Source organism: Giraffa tippelskirchi, chromosome 12 (assembly GCF_054371585.1).
Source record: "Giraffa tippelskirchi isolate mGirTip1 chromosome 12, T2T-mGirTip1v1.2.pri, whole genome shotgun sequence".
In the NCBI taxonomy this organism is placed as follows: Eukaryota; Metazoa; Chordata; class Mammalia; order Artiodactyla; family Giraffidae; genus Giraffa; species Giraffa tippelskirchi.
In genome coordinates, this window is record NC_137286.1 from 89,265,824 (window position 1) to 89,288,266 (window position 22,443).

Consider the following 22,443-nt stretch of genomic DNA (forward strand, 5'->3'; position numbering starts at 1 on the left):
TACCTGAGGTTAGAACACAAAAGGCAGTGCGACTTCCTTCTTGTTCCCTTGGATCACATGCTCTGGAGGCGGCCAGCTGCCTTGTCACAAGGACACTCAAGCAGCCCTGAGGACAGGCCGACACAGGGAGAAACGGAGGCCAACAGCCACGTGTGGGGGCCATCGTGGAAGCAGTCCTCAAACCTGCAAGTAACTGTATAACCAGGACCACCAGCCAGATAAACTACTTCCAAATTTCTGACACATAGAAACTGTGAGGTTAAAATTTTGTTAATTTGAAAATCACTAGTTTCAGGTTCAGTTCAGTCACTCAGTCGTGTCCGACTCTTTGAGACCCCATGAATTGCAGCATGCCAGGCCTCTCTGTCCATCACCAACTCCCGGAATCTACTCAAACCCATGTCCATCGAGTCAGTGATGCCATCCAACCATCTCATCCTCTGTCGTCCCCTTCTCCTCCTGCCCCCAATCCTTCCCAGCATTAGGGTCTTTTCCAATGAGTCAACTCTTCGCATGAGGTGGCCAAAGTATTGGAGTTTCAGCTTCAACATCAGTCCTTCCAATGAACACCCAGGGCTGATCTCCTTTAGGATGGACTGATTGGATCTCCTTGCAGTCCAAGGGATTCTCACGAGTCTTCTCCAACACCACAGTTCAAAAGCATCAATTCTGCGGTGCTCAGCTTTCTTCACCGTCCAACTCTTACATCCATACATGACCACTGGAAAAACCATAGCCTTGACTAGACAGACCTTTGTTGGCAAAGTAATGTCTCTGCTTTTAAATATGCTATCTAGGTTGGCCAAAACCTTCCTTCCAAGGAGTAAGCGTCTTTTAATTTCATGGCTGCAGTCACCATCTGCAGTGATTTTGGAGCCCAAAAAAATAAAGTCTGACACTGTTTCCACTGTTTCCCCATCTATTTCCCATGAAGTGATGGGACCAGATGCCATGATCTTAGTTTTCTGAACATTGACCTTTAAGCCAACTTTTTCACTCTCCTCTTTGGGGATAATCTATTATGCAAGAATAGATAAGAAAAAACTAGTATTACCAAGAGCCTATATTACATCCTCTCCGAAATACCAAGCAGTCTTTAACTCCTGACTGGACCCAACCAAAACAAATGCCAGTATCTTCTGAGCTAATCACTGGTTGGCATTCTTTGGAATTTCTTTTTTTAATTAAAAGCTAAAGGCTTTGGACTTTTAACTATAACTTTATCACAATTCTAAATGGTTTAATGGCTCTGATTTAGTCTTTTAATGTACAGGCTGGGAAGACAGATCAATATACAATCATATGATATAGGTGATTTGAATGTATGTATATTTCATGTGTTCTCTCTATATAATTGCCCTCCCTCCTTCTCTTTGCCTCTATCTCCCTCTCCCCACTAAGTAATTCTAGTGAGGATGAGAAAGGGGCTAAGGAAACTGAGGTACACTGAAATTTAGAAACTTGACCAGCTTATATAGCCAGTAAGTAGTGGAAGCAAGATTCAAACCAGATGGTCTACTTTCAAATTCTGTGCTCATAATCATTATGCTCTGCTGCCTCTCGTGTGTGTGTGTGTGTGTGTGTGTGATCACATTTCACGATATAGGCAGAAGTTCTCAAATTCACCAGTATGTTTACATAAATAGTCTACTCCTTGGCTGATATTTCCTCCCATGGTACTTAACCTGTTAATAGTTAAATTATCAACTGTTCTATGCAATGAAGATGGACATCTACATATACACACATACACACACATATACGAACTGAGACACAAAGGACAGTGTGGGCTTTTGTGGAGAAGAGTACCAGATGTCACACACATAAACAGTGGAATTCAAGTGAAATATCTGTAGACTGCTTTATTATACGCAAATATCATGCCCAGTACACAATCTACAAATCAGTTCCTCAGAGGTATTTAGTGCAATGATAAACACATCACTTTTTACTGTGTTTACTTAAAAAGGAAAAAAAAAAATTAATCCACATCACATTGGGAGATCTTTATCAATTTAAATTGACATTGTTGATTTTGTCTGCCAAGTCCTTAGTAAATATACCCTTATTTGATACAAACTTACAGGTTCTCAATAACACGATCATCATGAGAACTAGCAGTTATCAAGAGTTTTGTAATGATTAAAATAATGTTCAAATAATTCACAAGTTACTTCACCGAAATACTTAAAAGAATATTCTGGGGAGTGTTTGAAAGATCTGCTTATAAACAGTGACTGATATATTTAAGTATTTGGTGGTGAAGATAAACACGTCTTATATAAAACATTGTTTTAATACATTGCTCTACTGATGAAACTAGTTTATTAGATATAATACATTTCTAACACTAAAGAATAAAGCTTTATCTTCATATTTATTTTATTCATAAGACTCTTATCAATGAAGAATGCTGTACCCAACAATAATAAACTGGCATACTGCAATAATAAACTGGCATATTCTGTAAAAGTGAAAAAGAAAGCTGCAACAGAACAAACTAGATAACTGCCTTACACATTCTTTATACAAACAGCCCCTTTTGAACAGAAATAAACGCGGACCAAACGCTTTTAGTTTTTATGCCTAGGTGGTAATTACAAAGCTTTACACGCTGAAAAGGAACAATAGTAATACAGAACACAGTATTTTTAACAATTATAACACATTTAACATCCTCAGTTGACCACTGGATTCTCAGATCAGATTGGCAACTGAAATTTCACATCCACCTGGGCTTGCTTGGCTAAGGTCACTATCTCAGAGAGCTTCACAACCTGAAAGGAAAAAAAAACAACAATCTTTGTCTCTATTTTCACAAAAACACAGAATCAGAACAACTGGTCAACGTGAAATTAACTACATCTTCAATCTTTTTCATTTAAAACATCTGGGCTATTCTGACATTGTTATTAACCACTTTAAAGTCTTAAAAGCATTTGCCACTCTGGCATGCATCCACGCTACTTTGCTTCAGTCATGTTGAACTCTTTGCGACCCTATGGACTGCAGCCTGCCAGGCTCCCCTATCTATGGGATTCTCCAAGCAAGAATACTGGAGTGGGTTGCTGTGTCCTCCTCCAGGGGATCTTCCCAACCGACGGATGGATCCCGTATCTCTTACCTCTCCTGCACTGACAGGAGGGTTCTTTACCACTAGTGCTACATGGGAAGCCCTTGCCACTCCTTGAAGGATACTCAAATCTAACACTTCATAACCTGCATATTATAACCCACACTAGATTTTATTCACATACATAAAATCAGAAGGTATTAAATAAATACATCTGATATATGCATATACCTCTTTTTCATTGCCCAAATTACATCTATTTTTATTTTTTTTCCTCTTTTTAAATTGAAGTTTAGTTGATTTACAATGTTGTGTTAGTTTCAGGTATACACCAAAGTGATTCAGCTATTCATATATTCATATTCCAGATTCTTTTGCCGTATAGATATTGAATATAGTTCCCTGTGCTATACAGTAGGTCCTTGCTGATTATCTATTTTACATATAATAGTGGAATATATGTTAATCCCAAACTCCTAATTTATTCCTCTCTCCCTCCCTTTCACCTTCAGTAACCCTAAGCTTGTCTTCTATATCTGTGAGTCTGTTTCTCTTTTGTAAATAAGTTCATTTGTGTCATATTTTAAACTCCATATATAAGTGATATCATATGGTATTTGTCTTTCTCTTTCTGACTTACTTCACTTAGTATGATGATCTCTAGGTCCATCCATGTTGCTGCAAATGGCATTATTTCATTCTTTTTTATGGCTGAGTAGTATTCAATTGAATATATGTATATATATATATATATATATATATACACTGCATCTTCTTTATCCATTCATGTGTTGATGGACATTTAGGTTGCTTCCATGCCTTGGCTATTGTAAATTTGTTGCTATGAACACACAGGTGCATTTATCTTTTCCATTTACAGTTTTCTGCAGATATATCCAAGAGTAGGATTGCTGGATCATATGGTAGTTCTATTTTTAGTTTTTTGAGGAATCTCCATACTGTTTTCCATAGTGATTTCACCAATTTACATTCCCACCAAAAAACTGTAGGACATTTCCCTTCTCTCCACACCTTCTTCAGCATTTGTTATTTGTAGACTTTTTAGTGATGGCCACTCTGACTGGTGTGAGGTAAAACCTCATTGTAGTTTTGCATTTCTCTAATAATTAGCGATGTTGAACATTTTTTCACAGGTGTGTTAGCCATCGATCTATATGTCTTCTTTGGAGAAATGTCTATTTACATCTGTTTCCCTTAACTATCTTTGATGATAGAAATAGTGACTGTCTTAGCTGGATACTACACAATGCAAAGCACATCTAAATAAAAGTTTGGGGAATTCCCTGGTGGTCCAGTGGTTAGGACTTAGAGCTTTCACTGCCAGGGCCCAGGTTCAATCCCTGGTCAGAGAACTAAGATCCTGCAAGCCACATAGCATGGCCATAAATAAATAAACAAAAGTTTATTTTAAAAATATGTATATAATCAACCCTAGAATGTTGGGATAGGAGCTTTAATCTAGAAGTTACTATTTCACTTTGTCAGTAAGTTAATAATTATCAACCTGAATTCCAACGTTCTCTCTATAAATCTGAGAATATGCAGCTAGTACCATACAAAATATACAAATTAAACATATCTAAAACCAAACAACAAATTTAGCTTCTCTCCTCTCCAGCAGAGTAGTTAAGAGGTTTTAAAGTTAGACACCTTGAGTTCAGATCCCACTCTGATGTTTACAACATGTGATCCTGAATAAGATTAATGTATTGAGCTTTTGTTTCTTCATCTATAAAAGTGGATATTATATCACCAACTTATATTAAGTCAGGAAATAGTGGAAGGGGGAAAAAAGGCTTAGCATTGCATGCATAATAATTATAAACGGTAGCAACTGCTAATATTATCATCATATTATTAACACTGTCATGACCTCCGTAACTTCCTACTCACTAGAAAAACACTACAGACACAACTTAAATCAACTGTTCACGTTTATCTTTCATGGTCTATTTGATCAAGCTCCTACTGATTCTTATCCTTTTTCTCCATGTCCAAAAAGCTTTTCCTAATTCAGGCTCTCACTGCAAACAAGCATATTTTCAGAGAAAAGTTCTAACCTATTCATTCCCTTCACCTCACCTCACATCTAATTACTGAACTAGCCAGACTCCTACTATTCCTCACTCTCTCCTTCAGCAATTGATTCCACATCTCAATGTCAAAACAGGCTTTCTGAAACACTTTCTCCCTACCATACCCTTACTCAAAATCTTAATTTAAACTCAGGATTGTGTATAAGTTCACAATGAACTGTCTGTGAACTTCAGATAAAGAGTCAAAAGTTCGCATTTAGAAACATCTCTGATTCCACTACAGAGTATTCACCAAGATATAGTGTTAAATAAAAGAAATGAGATAAAATACATGTTACCATGATGTAATGTGGGAAAGTAGAGAGATACATGTATACACATACATACATACCGTATTTGTGTTTTTAAAGAAAGTGAAAAGATGAACTAAGAAATTCTAATAAAAAAAACAAAACTGATTACCTATGGGGAAGGAAGAAACAGTAATAGGTATAAAGGCTAGCTTCTCTGAATATATCTTGTTTTATAGTTTGACTCTGGAACCATGCAAATATTTATAACAAAAAAAATTAAGCAATTACTTTAAAATAAAGAAATGAAACTGCATCAGAGTGGGATAAAACAAAGAACTATTTCACAGGAATTTAGAATCCAGCAAATTTGGGGAAATAATTCAAAGGACAAAAAGAACTGTGGATATAAATCTACTACTCTACTTTCAGTAGACATATTGTTGGTATTATTATTCTAAAACTGTATTTGTTTGTATTGAGGGACAAAGCAATGAATATTTATGTTAGCATGGAATCAAAAAAAAAAAGAAACATATCAAATAAGAAAAAAAAAAAAAAAAACTGCACTCCTGGATTTGGAAATATCAGTATGTGCTCATGTATTTCTCTCTTTAAAAAATATTATTTTCCTAGACTTGTAACTTAAAAAAATCTAGAAACCATGAGCAACCCAGAAGTTATAAGTACGCTTAAGGTTTAAATTGTGATGTCTAAATACCATTTGGCTGATTTCAGGTCAGCAGCAAGAAATGTAAAGATGAGCCTGAAACATCTCATTACACCAGAAAGCACATCACAGGACACATGAGGACTCAGGAGTCAACGTGAAGAGGTTCTCACTGACCACAGATGGCATAATCTAAGAATCAATCAAAATAACTAAAATGGACTGAACCACATCAAACATATTTAAATCTGTGAGTTCAAAATAGGATGTGCATATGTGCATGCCATGCAATACACAACATACACCTAAAAACAAAAACCAAGAAACAAAAAAGCCTGGGTCACTTTCATAGGATATAATGGAGGCACTGATACTATCAGTGCCTTAGCATCATCAACTCATGTACCTGAAATGATTTATGCAAATTTAAAGACATCTTAAATATCTACACAAAATCATTTAAACTTTACTTATCAATAAAAGAATCAAGTAAGTATCCTACTTTTTCTAGGCAAAATGTGCATCATGACAATAAAATAATTGATACAAGAAAGTTTCATTTTATATGTATTCTTTATAATAAATAATCACAGAATTAGAAAATCACCACTTTTGCATAAAATGTCACATCTAAGTTATGAGTGTCAAGGACTGCTAGTATTATCTGAGAAGTTACTTGACATTTATATACCTCTTTATGGAATTACACAAAATCAACAATAAAATATTCTTGCTACCCGCTCCTCAAAATCAAATACATATACGATCAAGCCTATAGATCGAACTACCAGTTTACAGGAAGTATAGGAGCAAAGGAACATGTTAACGCATTACTGACCAGGGGATTCTTTGCAGAAACTAATGCCTGTGGCCAGCCATATGTTATGTAAGTTAACACTGAAACACTCCAGTGAATACTGCTCAGGTAACAACGTATTAACACACCTCTGGTCGATAAATTGTTAAATGACACCTCACAGATACAATCCTTAAATCCAGACTACAGGAAACACTACTAGCCCATCAGCCTTTTTTTCAACAAATAAACTTAAAAGGGGGGGGGCAAGGGAGAATCTCTAAGGAGAAATTTAGTGATATATTAACCAATTGCAAGCATAGATTTATTTTGATCCTAAATCTAACAAAGAACGTAGGCAAAATATATTTAAGAAAATCAGAGACGTTTCAACACTGACTCGATTCTTTTTTATAAAATATAAACATAATACCACTATCCCATCTGAAATAAATAACAATAATTCCTTTATATCATCAAGACTTTTATCTTTTATAGATACATGATGGTATGTATGAAATGATATAGTGTCTGGCATTTGCATCAAAATAATCATGGGCAAGGAAGGAAGTTGGGAAAAATTAGATGAGACAAGGTTGGGCATGAGTATTAGGATGTTGGGATATGGGATATGATAGGTATATGGGATTCAATACTCATAGTATTTAAGTGAAACATTAATTATTAGCAGTATTAGCTGTTTACTTTAGAATCTAAGTGCTTATAAACCTTTCAGACAAGGTTTGATCTTGGCAATTTTTCCTTAGATCAACATAACCGGTTTACCATTTTAGCAGCTTCGTCCAAGTCATCACAAGCAAGAATTTTAAGTCCACTGTCCGCTATCAGTGCCTTAGCATCATCAACTCGTGTACCTGGAAATGATTTATGCAAATATAAAGATGTTTTAAATACATACACAAAATCATTTAAAATGTTTGTCACAATATACTACAAATATAAGATTTCAACCAGCTTCTGTCATTTAATACAAATACTTTTAAACCAAAGAAAATACTGTAAAAACCTGGAGCTATCTTGTAAAATATTTTGCCTTATCACATTAATGGTAATTCAGACAAGTCAGAACTCAAGGCAACGCATAGCAAATAATGTATCAACTTATACCAAACAAAACTATCAACAATTTTGTCCCAATGTTAGATTTTTTTTAACTCACATTTAAAAAATTCTCTATTATACACTCTCATTTTAAAAATACAGCTATTTAAAACTAAATTTAAATGAACTAAACTCCTAGGAATTATGAACTTTTAATAATGAACTCTTAAAAGCTTAAATAATAGTTTAATTATGAACTTTTAACTTTTAGAGTTAGTGAAACAATTACAAGATACCTTTTACACTCACCTTGTAACCGTACCACAATAGGTATTTTAATTTCCAAATCCTTTACTGCCATGACTATACCCTGTGCAATAACGTCACACCGCATGATTCCTCCAAAAATGTTGACCAAAATAGACAGCACCTGTCAATAAAACGTTTTGTGAGGTTAAAATTTTAAAGGAATGACTACTTTTCCTTCCTGCTCAAGAACACACTCACATCTGTGCCTTGTGTGTGTGCTCAGTCACTTCAGTCGTGTCTGACTCTTTCCGACCCTAGGACTACAGCCCACCGGCTCCTCTGTCCATGGGATTCTCCAGACAAGAATACTGGAGTGGGTTGCCATGTCCTCCTCCAGGGGATCTTCCCAACCCAGAGATCGAAGCTGCATTTCCTATGTCTTCTGCATCACAAGCGGATTCTTAACTGCTGAGCCACTGGGGAAGCCCTATCTGTGCCTTATAGAAGTTAACTCCACAGAAACATTTTCAGACCAAACAGCCATACTCTCTGCATGCAGCTCTCACCACTGAAGTCTGGCAGTCCACCACCCATCAAAATTTCCTTCCCCTCCTTGGGTAATTTCAACACCTAGTTCATAGTTCATTCTCTCCTGTTCCATATTAACAAGACCTCCTGATTCCATTTACTTGTTTCCTATTAAGCATAGCCATTAGCAACATGACTAGCCCAGGCCATGTGGTAAGACAACGTTATATGCAAGATCTCCAACTTAGTTCTCATTATCATCTCTTCATTTTTCCCCATCAACTCTACCAACTTTTCACAAACACCAGGTCCTCCAAAGCACTCAACAAGTGTGGCCACTCCTGAATACATGTCACATCCAAACCTCAGGGCTTATTTGGGTCAGCATTCTTTATCACACTGATAGCCAGGCCACTCTGATTCTCCCAGTTTATCAGCTCTGTCTTCTGTTCTTCTATAGCACTACATTCAATTCATCAGCCTCATCACACTGTAAAAGGCCTTGAAGGAAAAAACCATGTGTTCCTAAATCCAAGCAGTGTCCAATACAAAGGAACATATGTATATAACTACTTCAATGCTATCCACATTGTCACCCTGGGCTCCTGGCCTGCTTCCAACTCCAATGCCCCAGCATAGGAACTCTTTATATGCTTTTCTCCATTCTTGTACACAGGCCTAAAAAGCCATGCTTAGAAATATAATTAGAATTCTAGTTCACATTATTGGGATTCCCTGGTGGCTCAGACAAGTAGTCAACAGTTAGGTAATTAGATAATACTCTACTTTTACAGCTTTTGCCAAAGGAAGCTATAGGAATATAGTTCCAATAAAATTTATTTTTAAAAAAATAATGATAAAACAAAAGAAACAAAGCACATTTTGTATCTCATTTTAGTTTAATGCTCTTTATAAAGCTGAATATGGCAAATGAGTCCATAGACTCAAAGGGAAAGAGCAATAAAATAAAAAAATTTATTAAACAATTCTAAAATCTAACACCAAGAAAAAATACACAGCACCATCAATAACAAATATTTATTAATGACCTATGTATGCTAAACAAGTAAAACTATGTACTCTACTAATTAATCAAGTTACTTCTTACCATTCAAATCTAAAACATAGGTTCTGCCCTTACCTTTTTATCTGAAGTGATAAGTTTAAACGCTTCTGTTACTTGATGGACTGTGGCACCACCACCAACATCAAGAAAGTTGGCTGGAGTCCCTCCATGAAGTTTTATTATATCCATTGTAGCCATAGCCAAACCAGCACCGTTCACTATCAAGAGAGGAAAATGATTTGTATAAGCGACAAACATAAAGAAAATAAGATTAACTAATCCAACTCTAACATAAGAACACATGGTACCTAGACAGCCTATATTTCCGTCAAGGCCAATGTAGTTGAGATCTGCCTTAGCTGCATCTTTGTCCCTTTCATCTTCCTGGGTCCAGTCCTGCAGGTCAAAGATTTTCTTCTGACGATAAGCTGAATTAGAATCAAAATTGATCTTTGCATCCATACACAGCACTTTAAAGGAAAAAAAAAGTGATTTTAATTTCAAGATAGACCAAAAAAAACACTATACAATAATCAAATGCTTTTTTTTACTTCAGGGGAAAAACACATTTTGTTACTTGTTGCAAGTATTTCAACTCACGTTCACAACTGATTCAAACTATCTCCCGAATAAGAATATGTGAGAATTTAAAACTGTCCCATCAAAGTTACTGCTTCTACATCTGTCCTAAGCAACAGATAAAGAAGAAAGAAAAACCTCAGAAGCATTTAATGTTCTTTTTAATTACCAGGAAATAACAGTCCATGCTCTTAGCTAACTCCATTGCTTGGGTTCTGGGTCCCAACTCAAGGGCACTGTCACAGCAATTCTGCTTTTACAGCACCATCAATTCCCCTCCACTTTTCCATGGGCTAAATTAAACTGGCTTGCAAAAAAAGCTATTCTTTCCCCCATCTAATAAAAAGAAAGAAGAAACTCTTTCACCCACTACCTCCCCGCTAACTTTCCTCTTCCTATACAGCATTATTCACAGAAAGAGTTGTCTGTTTAAACCTGCGGTCAGCAAACCATGGCCCATGGGCCAGACTCAGCCTGTGCTGGTTTTTTAATGGCCTGTGAGCTAACAAAGGGTTTTACATTTTTATGGATAAAAAGTTATAAAGAAGAAAAAAGAAAGAGTAAAGGAAGAAGGAGAAAAACAGCAGCAACTGAGACTACATATGGCCCACAAACCCTGAAGTACTTATTATCTGCCAATACCTATGCGTAACTCACTGTACCGAGTTTTCCTCCTGCCATTCTCTCTTAAATCCACTCTAATCAAGCTTCTACCTGCAGCACTCTACCAAAATGGGCCTTATGAAGGCTAATTCTCTGACTTCATCTTTCAGTATTTTATCCCTTCCTTGCTCCAATCTAACTACAACATTCTGCTTACTCCTGAACGGATAGAGGTGAAAAGAACCAAGCAGTTTCAGCTGCTACCCAAAACAAGAGACGAAGTTTGGAGTCAGCCAAGTGAACTAACAACAACAAAAGCCAACCATTCTTTCAGAGGAAGAAGACAGAATTCAGCCTCCCAAAATGTCCAGTATAAAAATTACTAGATCTCTGAAGAAACAGGGAAATGTAACCAATGGTAAAAAGGAAAAGCAGTCAAAAGAAACAAAACCCAAGATGATTCAAATTTTAAATTATCAGAGAACTGTGAAACAGCTTTTTTAAACATGTTTAAAATGATTTAAAGGAAAATATGTTCATAATAAAGCACTAGGTAATAAATATCAGCAGAAAATAAAAGTATGAAACAAACCATACTGAAAATCTAAACTGAAAAGTACAATATGTGAAATCACTGGTGAATGATAATGTGTATGTTTCTTAGACTGTAATGCTTCAGATCCCTTGTATTTTCATAATCACTTACAAATTTATCAATTGTGGCATATCTATATATGACAGGATTACAAACATTAAAGTAAATGCTTTAGAAGAATATTTCAGTAAACACAAAAAGTGCTCAAGATACATCAGCAAAAAAATCTGCATATAACTTTATAGTCAGCCCTCCATCATCTGTAGCTTTGCATCCACAGATTCAACCAACTACAGACTGTGTAGTATTGTTGTACATAGTTACTGGAAAAAAAAAATCTGCATATTAACTGGACCCTCATAGTTCAAACGTATGTTTTTCAATGATCAACTGTATGTCTATTTTTTTTGAATGAGGATTACATGGCCAAGGAACTAATCCTTAGTAGGCCTCTGAAGCATACAGACTCAAGAAAATCAAGACAGGTACACTCAGTTGAGGATGATTCTCCAATAAAAACAACCTGGGGTGAAATACCTAGGAAGCACATTTCCTAGGCTTGAGCTCTGTAACAGTCAGTAGAACCATCCACTGACAACTCTGCTAACCAAGCAAGGGTGTGTGTAATGCCAGTAAACAGAACCCACACTCAACTCATAGTGTTCAAAAGAGGGAAAGCTTTTAAGAGATGTACGTATTCAGTTTTGCCCCCCTAGAAATCACAAATGCCAAATTAATTGCCAAAATCACTAGGCCAAAATTAATTTCCTGCTCAGAGATTTCCCTCATCTGATTTAAAGTCCACAAGAAAAATAATCACCCGGCATCCTGGTGAGACTAAAATCAATCCACTCTCCTTTATTCAGCTTTCACTGCGTTTCTGCCATATGCTGTGCTGTGCTTAGTCACTTAGTCGTGTCCACTCTTTGCAACCCCATGGACTGTAGCCCACCAGGATCCTTTGTCCATGTGGATTTTCCAGGCATGAATACCAGAGTGGGTTGCCATGCCCTCCTTCAGGGAATCTTCCCAACCCAGGGATTGAACCCAGGTCTCTCCGCATTACAGGCAGATTCTTTACTGTCTGAGCCACCAGGGAAGCCTGAGTTTCTTCCATGACCCTTCATAAAACGAAGTACGTAGTTCTGAGAAATAATTGTGCCTGAGATCACTGTTCCTGGCAGTGGGAATGGCCTGGGTTTGTTTCCCCCCCCCCCAAATTTGGTAATGGAGGGTCAAAGCTGTGATAAATTTATATGTATTATTAACCTTTTATACACCATTAGAATTGAGGCCCATAAGAGATCTGAAATTCAAATAATGCAACTTCTGAGATTACAGAGAAACTCTACCTATTCCTATGTAAAAAAAATCCAAACTGCCCTGGCTGAAAGAATTTAAACTGTATCTAGAATTCACAACCTCTTGTTCAATGAAAACAGTCAGGAAATTATCAAGAACATTAACTTCTTTGAATTTCTAACTCAGATAAAAGAATATGACTTGGGACTTCAGTTCTCTAGGTCCTTTGGACTTTATCACATTTGTGTCTTTATGCAGTTTACTATTAAAGTATTTCAGAGAATTTTAATGCTATATAATCTAATCTCACCCATGAACTTCTGATACTCCAATAGACGACTGGACATAATCTGGAGTCAGAAACAGAAAAGAGTAAATTTTCAGAATTAAGCCTAACACTTTCTTAAATGGCTGATACTGGTATACTGTTTTGACCCATTTTGGAAATTTCTGGGGGTAAAAATTCAAACTACCTATAGGTGCTCCCATAACATCCAAAGGAACAATGGCTGGGACTGGAATGATAGCCTCAAAATCAGAACAAGACTATGCAAACAGACAGCTAATCTCTCTCCCTCAAAACTTCCACATCCACCCTGATAGATCACAGACTTGATGGCTGAGCTCAGTGGGTAAAGAAAATACTGTGGAATGTTTGGGAGCAGGTGAGCAAATCCCCCACTCTGGATTTCTTTTCACATTCAAAGGGCTCACTTAGTGTAACATCTGTCTCATCACTGTCTCTTTACTTACTTCTTCCCAGAGGAAGGGAAGTAAATTAACTGTCTAGTTAATCTAGATATTATAAGACCAGACATGCATAATTTAGCTCAATCTTTCTTCCCTTTGGGAGTAAGCTTCCCACAGGGAACAAGCATTTCCAACTGCTATTCCCAAGGCATAGCCTATCACCGAAAGGACTGCCCTGTTAAAGCCTCATATGTGAATAGATTTATTAAGTCTAATTGTAATTTAGCTGTCAGATCCATTTTAATTAGAACTCAGGCAGGGAAGACGGGTAGTCACCGGAAGATCTCTCAGAAACCCCAATGACAGCAACGGTATGACAAGCTACTTAAGCAATTTTATTCAAATACATATGTATATTTTTATATTACCCTATGTTTTCAAAGCATTACTAGGAAAGTAAGTCTACAGTCTACAAGCTTGCCTCTTAAAATTATTCAAACAATTAAACCAGTACAAATTAACAGGTATACTTCAATTCTATGCAGCAGATATATTCCAAAAGAACTGTGCACAAAGGAAATAATTCCGAATTTAGTCATTCAAAATGTCCTTAAACTACTATTTTAAGGAATACTATGATAATTTCCCCAAATGTATATACTAGCTTGTCATATGGTAACTTAGTATAAAAGGAGACAAATATCTATATTTCCTATTTTTTAACATATTACTTTCAAAACTCAATATGTACCTCATAAATAAAACATATCAATCTGTAGACGTTTAGAACTACCCAGAGTACACTAATCTGAAGCCTTCATTCAAAGTATATAAAAGAAGGTACTGTGAGAAATGTAGATGTGTTAGCAGAGCCTGAGCTTGAACTCATCTGTAAAATAAACCCTTCTCCTCTCCATTCCCACTGCCTCTGTTACCTTCTGTTTGGACTACTACTAAGCTTCTTAGCCTAAAAGACTGCTGTTGTTGTTTAGTCAATAGGTCATGTCCAACTCTTTCCAACCCCATGGACTGTAGCCTGTCAGGCTCCTCTGTCCATGTAATTTCCCAGGCAAGAATACTGGAGTGTATTGCCATTTCCTTCTCCAGGGGATCTTTCTGACCCAGGAACTGAACCTGGCCTCCCAGGTGGCTCAGTGGTAAAGAATCTGCCTGCCAATGCAGGAGACTCAGGAGACGTGGGTTCAATCCCTTGGTCAAGAAGATCCCCTGGAGAAGGAAATGGCAACCCACTCCAGTATTCTTGCCTGGGAAATCACATGGACAGGAGAACCTGGTGGGGGTCTATAGTCCATGGGGTCACAAAGAATTGGACTGAGCACACAGCACACATATTCTCCTGCACTGCTAGGCAGATTCTTTACCACTGAGCAACCAGGGAAGTCCCAGCCTAAAAGACTACCCTAACAGCTAATCCCTTACTACTCCAATACTGCTGATATACTACTCTCTACCCAAAATATCCCTGTCATACAACTCTGTCATATGTGAGAGGAAAAATTCTGCAGTGGACTATTTGGATTCACAGTCCAGTTCTACCACTAGCCACGTGTCCCTGGGTAAGTCACTTAAACCTCTTGATAACTCAGTTTCCTACCCTATAAAGTAAGGATAGTAAATAGTACCTACCTTCACAGAACTGTTATAAACATCTAATGAACTACAGGGTCTATATTTGAAAAGCTCTTACAACAGCGCCTGGCACAAAGTATTTCCTATGTTTTTGTTAAATAGAGGGAAAATATTGAAAAAAAAAAGAAAAGAAAAAACTTTACTGTAGGAAACCAAAGTATACTTAAAATGTCTCTTTTGTACAGTCAAAATTCAAAACTATGTACTACGAAAGAAGAAACTGAAAACAAATCAAAACATGGGAAACAAGCTGAAACACAGCCGAGATATTTTTCACAGACTAAGGAAAACAAATATAATGACAGAATTAAAATCAACAAATGAAGAACAAAATCAAAAGTCTCTGTATAGCAGCAATAAACAGTAAGAAAATACAATGGCAGAAAAAATCCTATTCAAAATAGCAACAAAAAATATATTTCTACAAATAAATCTAAAAAGAAATACCTTCCAAAAGATGCCTTATTGTAAAAAATATAAATGGAAAAAAACTGTGTTTCTAGTTGCAAAGACTGACTTCTAGAAAGATGTCAATTTTTCCCCAACAATTTATACGGATGATACAATTCCAATAAAATTCCAGCATGATTGGTTCTGAAACCTGAAAAAAAGATTCTAAAGGTTGCCTAGCAATAGGAATTAGTAATTTGACATCCAAGTACCAAATGCAGGACTAAAGGCTTTAAGGAATCTGAGAACTTCTAAACTGCATCAAAGTTTAGACTCCTGAAGTGCATATGCACACACACCCACGGAAACACTGGTTCAGATTCCTTGGCGACTGTTACTCACTTTCATACAATTTTCACTGCATTTCTTAAACTTTGTCCTTGACCCACAAAGGGTTAAGTAATGCCAATCTAAAAGAATAAATAGGTTAAGAACTGCCTCCCTAAAAAAAACAAAAAAAAATTTTTATACAGATTAATTCTCCTACACAAATTATTAAAATTTCATTTTTAAAATGTGTTTCACTCTTTAAAAAATTAAATTAATTTTAGTTTTATAAACTACCTCTATAATCACAAGAGAATTTATTCCTTTGTCTTTATACAACCATAAAAATGACCACCTAAAAATTGATTTCTACAATAATAAATAGAACTCATTAGAAGTACAAAAGTGAAAGAGTTCTACAAATGCTTAAGAAGATTAGAAATGCCAAAACAGATGTGAAACAAAATCTAACAAATCACAGCAAGAGAAGCAATTAATGTGAAATATCAAAAAAAACTTAGGCTACAATAAAGCAGCTTATATTTTTAGAATATCATACAGGGAAGGGATGATAATTCAAAATCTGACTTACCTTTTAAACACATATAAAAGGAAAGCTGTCAAAGTGATAAGCTAATCTTTTTTCCCTAATATTAACAGGATTCCAGTATCAAAATATACTCTTTGTACAAAACAATCATGTCTCTAAAGTCTGAAGCCTGGGGAGATTAAAAGGCTAATTCCCCCAAACAACAACTATTTATCCACTACCGTGCTAAATACTCTAACCCAACACTGCCCAGCAGAACTGTTTGCAAGAATGAAATTGTTCTGTATGTGTGCTAATGCACTAACCACATGGGGTTATAGAGCACCTGAAATGTAACTAGTGCAACTGAGAAATATTTTAATCTTATACCACTGCAATTCATTTTAACTGCCACATGTGACTGTTAGCGGCCATACAGTGCAGCTTTAATCCCTCTGTGTGTAAATATATAAAGTGTTTCTTTAATGTGTCTCTTTGTTCACATTCACTCTTTTCAAATGTTCACATTCACTCTTTTCATTATAAAACAAGATTCTACATAGGAATGAGTTCACTTCCTTATGAGTTCAATTCCTCAGTGAAGCATATGCTGCTGCTGCTGCTGCTGCTGCTGCTGCTAAGTCGCTTCAGTCGTGTCCGACTCTGTGCGACCCCATAGACAGCAGCCCACCATTGCCTTCTCCAGGAAGCATATGATAGAGGCTAAATAGATAATCAATGTTTGATGAAAGAAGATACTTTACCAGCTCCATCTGAATCCTCTACCATTGGATTTATTTCTACCATGGTTGCATCGTATTTCAGAAAAAGGTCATAAAGCTTGATCATGTTTTCTGCTGCAGAATCCACAATACTGGCTGGAAATCCCATCTTCTGTGCAAGCTGAAAGCAATATGTCTCTTTATTATAGGAATGCTGCATAACATCCAATCAACATTAAATTGTTGCAAATAAATAACCTTGTAGTTTATCATTTAAATAATAAGCATGAATCATTTATGGTCAAATATTAATCACTACTATCAATAAATGGTTAAACAAAACAATATAAAATCCTCACAAAGCAGGTAGTATGCCCACTTTACAAAGAAAGAGATTCTGAGAGGTCAAATGACTTGCCATTCACCTCAATCTTGTTCTCGTGTTTATCCCATAGCCTCCATACTGCCACTGAGCCTTACAGCCAACCTAAACTGAAAAAAGAGGCTTATATTTTATTAAAACTACATATAAAAGGTAGACTACTAACCCCACTGGTCTAAAAACAATGGCCAAAATACTAACCCTATTTTATCTTTTAGGTAATTTATGAAGAGTGTCTACCAACCAATGAAGACACATCCAGTAAAATGACTAGTAGAATGAGTATTATCCTATTCATTCAAAAATGTACTGAGCACCTGATAAAAGCTAGATTCAAAAGATATATAGGTACTTAAACTTCCCTGGTGGCTCAGCTAGTAAAGAATCAGACTGCAATGTGGGAGACCTGGGTTCAATCTCTGGATTGGGAAGATCCCCTACAGAAGGGAAAGGCTACCCACTCCAGTATTCTGGCCTGGATAATTCCATGGACCGTATAGTCCATGGGGTCACAAAGAGTCAGACATGACTGAGCGACTTCCACTTTCAAGCTTCTAATCTAGTAGAAGAGTTCACAGTCTTGAGCAAAGATTTCTTGCTAAATGTACCTGAAGAGCTTTTTAAAAAATACATACACCAAGGCCTCAATCAAGAGGCTGTGGTTCACAAGTTCTATAGGTGATCAAAAATCTATAATTTTTTAAAGCTTTATAAGCAATTTTGAACCTCCAGAAGAAGCTACATGTATGGAAGTTACATGTCTCTTTTTTTTTATCCTGCCACAGCTGCTCAGGAACCCTCTGGAGGAGTTTTCTCGTTTTCCAATTGTTATCTAAAGCTACAATACATTTAACTTTTAAAAATAGAAAACATTAAATTCTTTGAAAGTGAATGTGATTTTTGCAAGAAGTCAAATGCAAACAATTAAATACAAATAAAGTGGATGATCTAATTGAGAAATGCCATTTGGGGTTAAGACATTTCAAAAAAAAAGAATAAGAAGAATTAAAAGTACCATTTCATTTAGAAAGATTTAAACATCTGAGAATTGCAAAAGAATTCTGATCAGCCCCGTATGACATCAGTTTGTCTGGAATTATACTGAGTAGTATTTCCGTTCATCCATCACTCAAAAAGCTACAAACTTAGTAGATTATTCCTTCAAATATTGTTGTAAATCAAGTGTTTTCTCTCTCATCTAAATTCAAGACTCTAGTTACCACTCTCATATAACTAGCTAATGAGTCAAATCTGTCCCCTTTAAACATTTATACCACTCACTTGCCTAAATGACTTGCTTCATGCTTTATCAGGGAGGTCTCTGTATCAGTCAAAATTCCTGCTCTACTGTACTTCAATACCATTAGCTTCGTTTGACAGTTTCCTGATAAGAGATATTAATTTCATTCAAACTTTAATACTCAGACTTCTTTTTAAGATGGATCACTTATTTTTTGTATATAAACAATTTAATAGCAATATTACAAACATTATCAAGAAACTCTCACACACCATAATTAACTTCATACTTAAGTTTTTGTCTTGGAGAGCTCTTTTTGAGGGGGGAATGTAATGAGAGGAAGAGGCACACAAGAAGGATGGTATAGAAAACTAGTGAAACTGCACGCAAAATTTATTGTGCATGTGAATACACTGAGAGAAAGCCCACAGCTTTAATCAGATTCTGAAAAGCACCCATAAAACCCCCAAAATAAAGTCACTGATCTGTCATAGGGATATATGAGACAGTGTCCCTACCATTCCATACAATGTATAGGAAATAAAGGGGTGACAGGAACATATTAAATGCCACCATGCAGATGTAAAATCCAGAGCATGAAAAACAAAGTATTATCACTCCAGGTTCTTCAACAAATGAAAGAAAATGGATGAAGAAAGTGAAGAAAAGGAAGCCTGTAAGCTATTAACAGAAGAAGACCTATGAACCCTATGAACCAATTGCAATGAATGGGATGTAGATCCCAACTCAAACAGATTCTAAAAGCAAAAAAAAAAAAAAACCATGAGACAACTAGGGAACTGGAATGACTGGATAAGTGAAGATACTGATTTTACTAGGTATAGCTATAGTACGTATAGTGGCTCTTTTAAAAGAACCCTTATCTTTTAAAAATACATATTAAAATATTTATAGAGTATATGAAGTAAAATGCTATAGAGACTTCTAAAAAGTTTCCATTTCAAACAAGATTTAACATATCTTGACACTCAAAAAAAATGTTTTCAGAAGTTTTATCAAGCACTTCACTTACATAAAGTTAATTCTCTGTAAGTGTTGCAATTATCCAATTAAAAGCTAGAAATGTTTCAAAACACAACATACCCGGACAGCTTGTTCCTTTTTGATGCCTTCTACGATATCAATAGGCTCTTTAACTATGGCCTCAGGAGTCTCAGCAGCAACATCTTCAATGTTGACACCACCGTGAGAACTTCCTATTAATACAGGACCCTAGCAGGAAGGGAAACAGAAAAAACATCTAGATTTTATTTTGGACCCTTCAATAAAATCTTAAAATCTATTTATGCATACTATCGAACTTACACATCTGTCACTCCCCACTATTTTTAAACTCCCTTGAAAATTTATCCTTGCATCTCCTATACAGTGTTCTCTTCTAAACGTTCAACTGAAATAATGGAAAAGAAATGAAAAGGAGGAGGAAGACACTGTCTTAGCTGTGAGGGGAAAAAGATTAAAAATATACACAAAATGTATACCAAACAATATAAACATACACATATATGTGAAATATAACCTATACATTTCTCACAAGAACTGAAGGGACATTAAAGCACTGTTTACAGAACATTTAAAAAAATAATAGGAACAGTTTACTGATACTTAAAAGGGAAAGTTTAACGAACAAACATTCCGATTTATAATCTCTAGGCTACTGGAGGTCGTGAAAAAGAAAGCTATCTATCTTCAAAGAGCTCTGGCTATTATCATGAAGAATATAATAAGGTAAGACATAAATACTAAGCAATTAAGTTAACTTTTAAGTCTCCTAAGATCAGTTAAGGAAAAAACTTTGAAGCAGAATTATCTAATAGATTTGCCAATCTATGCACAAAACTGGAAATAATCTTAACATGCAAAAATAGGAAATGGTAAAAACATTTTACTGAAGATTATTTAATGCTTCTGGAAAGGAAAATGATTCAGCAGTATAATCTGGGGGGAGAAAAAGGTACAAAACCCTAGATTCTATACTCAATTTTTTTTTAACATAAAGTGTGTTTAAATATGCACCCTCCCACTATTCACAGACACACAAAAAGATAAGAAATAAAACATCAAATAAAACTTCTGTTATTTTATTTTGTTATTTGTGTCACGATTTGGCGACTGAACAACATTTTCTAAAAAAAGAAAATTTCTACAGTGAATACACGATTCTTCATTTAGGAAAGAAAAAAAAAAAACCTAAAGACTAATTTCACTTTTCTACTCCAGCATCTAAATGTTTCAGTAACAAATTCATTTCAAGATACAAGGTAAAGAAATAATATTATTGGGTTGGTCAAAATCTTCATCTGGTTCTTTAAGTAAAAATAAAAGGCACATTTGATCTCTATCAACTTCAACTGGTCTACTCGACCAAGCAGCATTGTCCAGTGAAAAATCTCCAGCACAAAACTTCACAAACCAATTTTGACAAATTCACTCAGTCACAACACCTTATGCATACACTGCACAAATCTTTTTTGTGTATTTCAGTTGAGTTTTTACTTTCTTGAAACAATAAAGCATGATATGCCAAAAACACTGCTTTTTTCTTCCATCTTCAACATTGAACTGGCTATACAAAAATTCACCAATTGTGATGTGGTTTTTTTTTTAAAGCTCACTGATCTGACAGCTGTCACAACACAATTAACAAAAGTGTTTCAAATGAAGTTAAAAACAACTAAGCACTACTACAGCTGTCTTAATGGAAAAAACTGAATGAACCTCTTGGCCAAACCAAAATATTCATTACTGTCTGGAGAACAATACAGTGTTTCAACTCCTCAAAATACAGCAATAGCCAAAGAGATGTGGCTGGGAGTATTTATTATTTTTTTTAAAGAGAGTTATACCTAGGCAAAAAAAGATTTTTAAAAAGTATCAGTCTTCAAGGAAAAAAAACTGTGTGGTAGAGGAACAAGGGTAGGTGGAAGATTTATACTTCCCTGTACATCTCTGTACCTTTTCAATGTAATATTACATGACTAGATTTCAATATTGTTGTTACTGTTCAGTGGCTAAGTTGTGTCCGACTCTTTGAGACCCCATGGACTGCAGCATGCCAGGCTTCCCTGTTTTCACTATCTCCAGGAGGTGGCTCAAGCTCATGTCTACTGAGTCAATGATGCCATCCAACCATCTCATTCCTTGTCGTCCCCCTCTCCTCATGCTCTCCATCTTTTCCAGCATCAAGGTCTTTTCCAATAAGTCGGTTCTTTGCATCAGGTGTCCAAAGTACTGGAGCTTCAGCTTCAGCATCAGTCCTTCCAATGAATATCCAGGGTTGATTTCCTTCAGGATTAACTGGTTTGATGTCCTTTCTGTGCAAGGGACTCACAAGAGTCTTCTCCAACACCACAATTTGAAAGCACAAATTCTTCTGCGCTCAGCCTTGTTTATAGTCCAACTCTCACATCCATACATGAATACTGGAAAAACCATAGCTTTGATGATATGGACGTTTGTACAAAAAGTGATGTCTCTGCTTTTTAATACGCTGTCTAGGTTTGTCACTGCTTTTCTTCCAAGGAGCAAGAGTCTTAATTTCACGCCTGCAGTCACCATCCATAGTGTTTTGCAGCCCAAGAAAATAAAGTCTGTCACTGTTTCCATTTATTTGCCATGGAGT

At 35.9% G+C, this 22,443-nt stretch overlaps 1 protein-coding gene across 2 annotated transcripts in view; it reads right to left on the bottom strand.

The window, feature by feature from the left end:
- Positions 1-1,842: 1,842 nt before the first annotated feature.
- Positions 1,843-22,443, bottom strand: part of SUCLA2 (succinate-CoA ligase ADP-forming subunit beta) — a 39,626-nt gene continuing 19,025 nt past the window's right edge. For both annotated transcript variants that reach the window (XM_081547442.1, XM_081547441.1), the window contains exons 5-11: positions 19,905-20,033; positions 17,221-17,359; positions 10,100-10,261; positions 9,867-10,009; positions 8,258-8,378; positions 7,673-7,761; positions 1,843-2,777 (exon numbers count right to left, since the gene is read on the bottom strand). In XM_081547442.1, the coding sequence (XP_081403568.1) occupies positions 2,703-2,777; positions 7,673-7,761; positions 8,258-8,378; positions 9,867-10,009; positions 10,100-10,261; positions 17,221-17,359; positions 19,905-20,033 (858 nt within the window). In that variant the 3' untranslated portion in view covers positions 1,843-2,702. The remainder of the gene's footprint in view (positions 2,778-7,672; positions 7,762-8,257; positions 8,379-9,866; positions 10,010-10,099; positions 10,262-17,220; positions 17,360-19,904; positions 20,034-22,443) is intronic.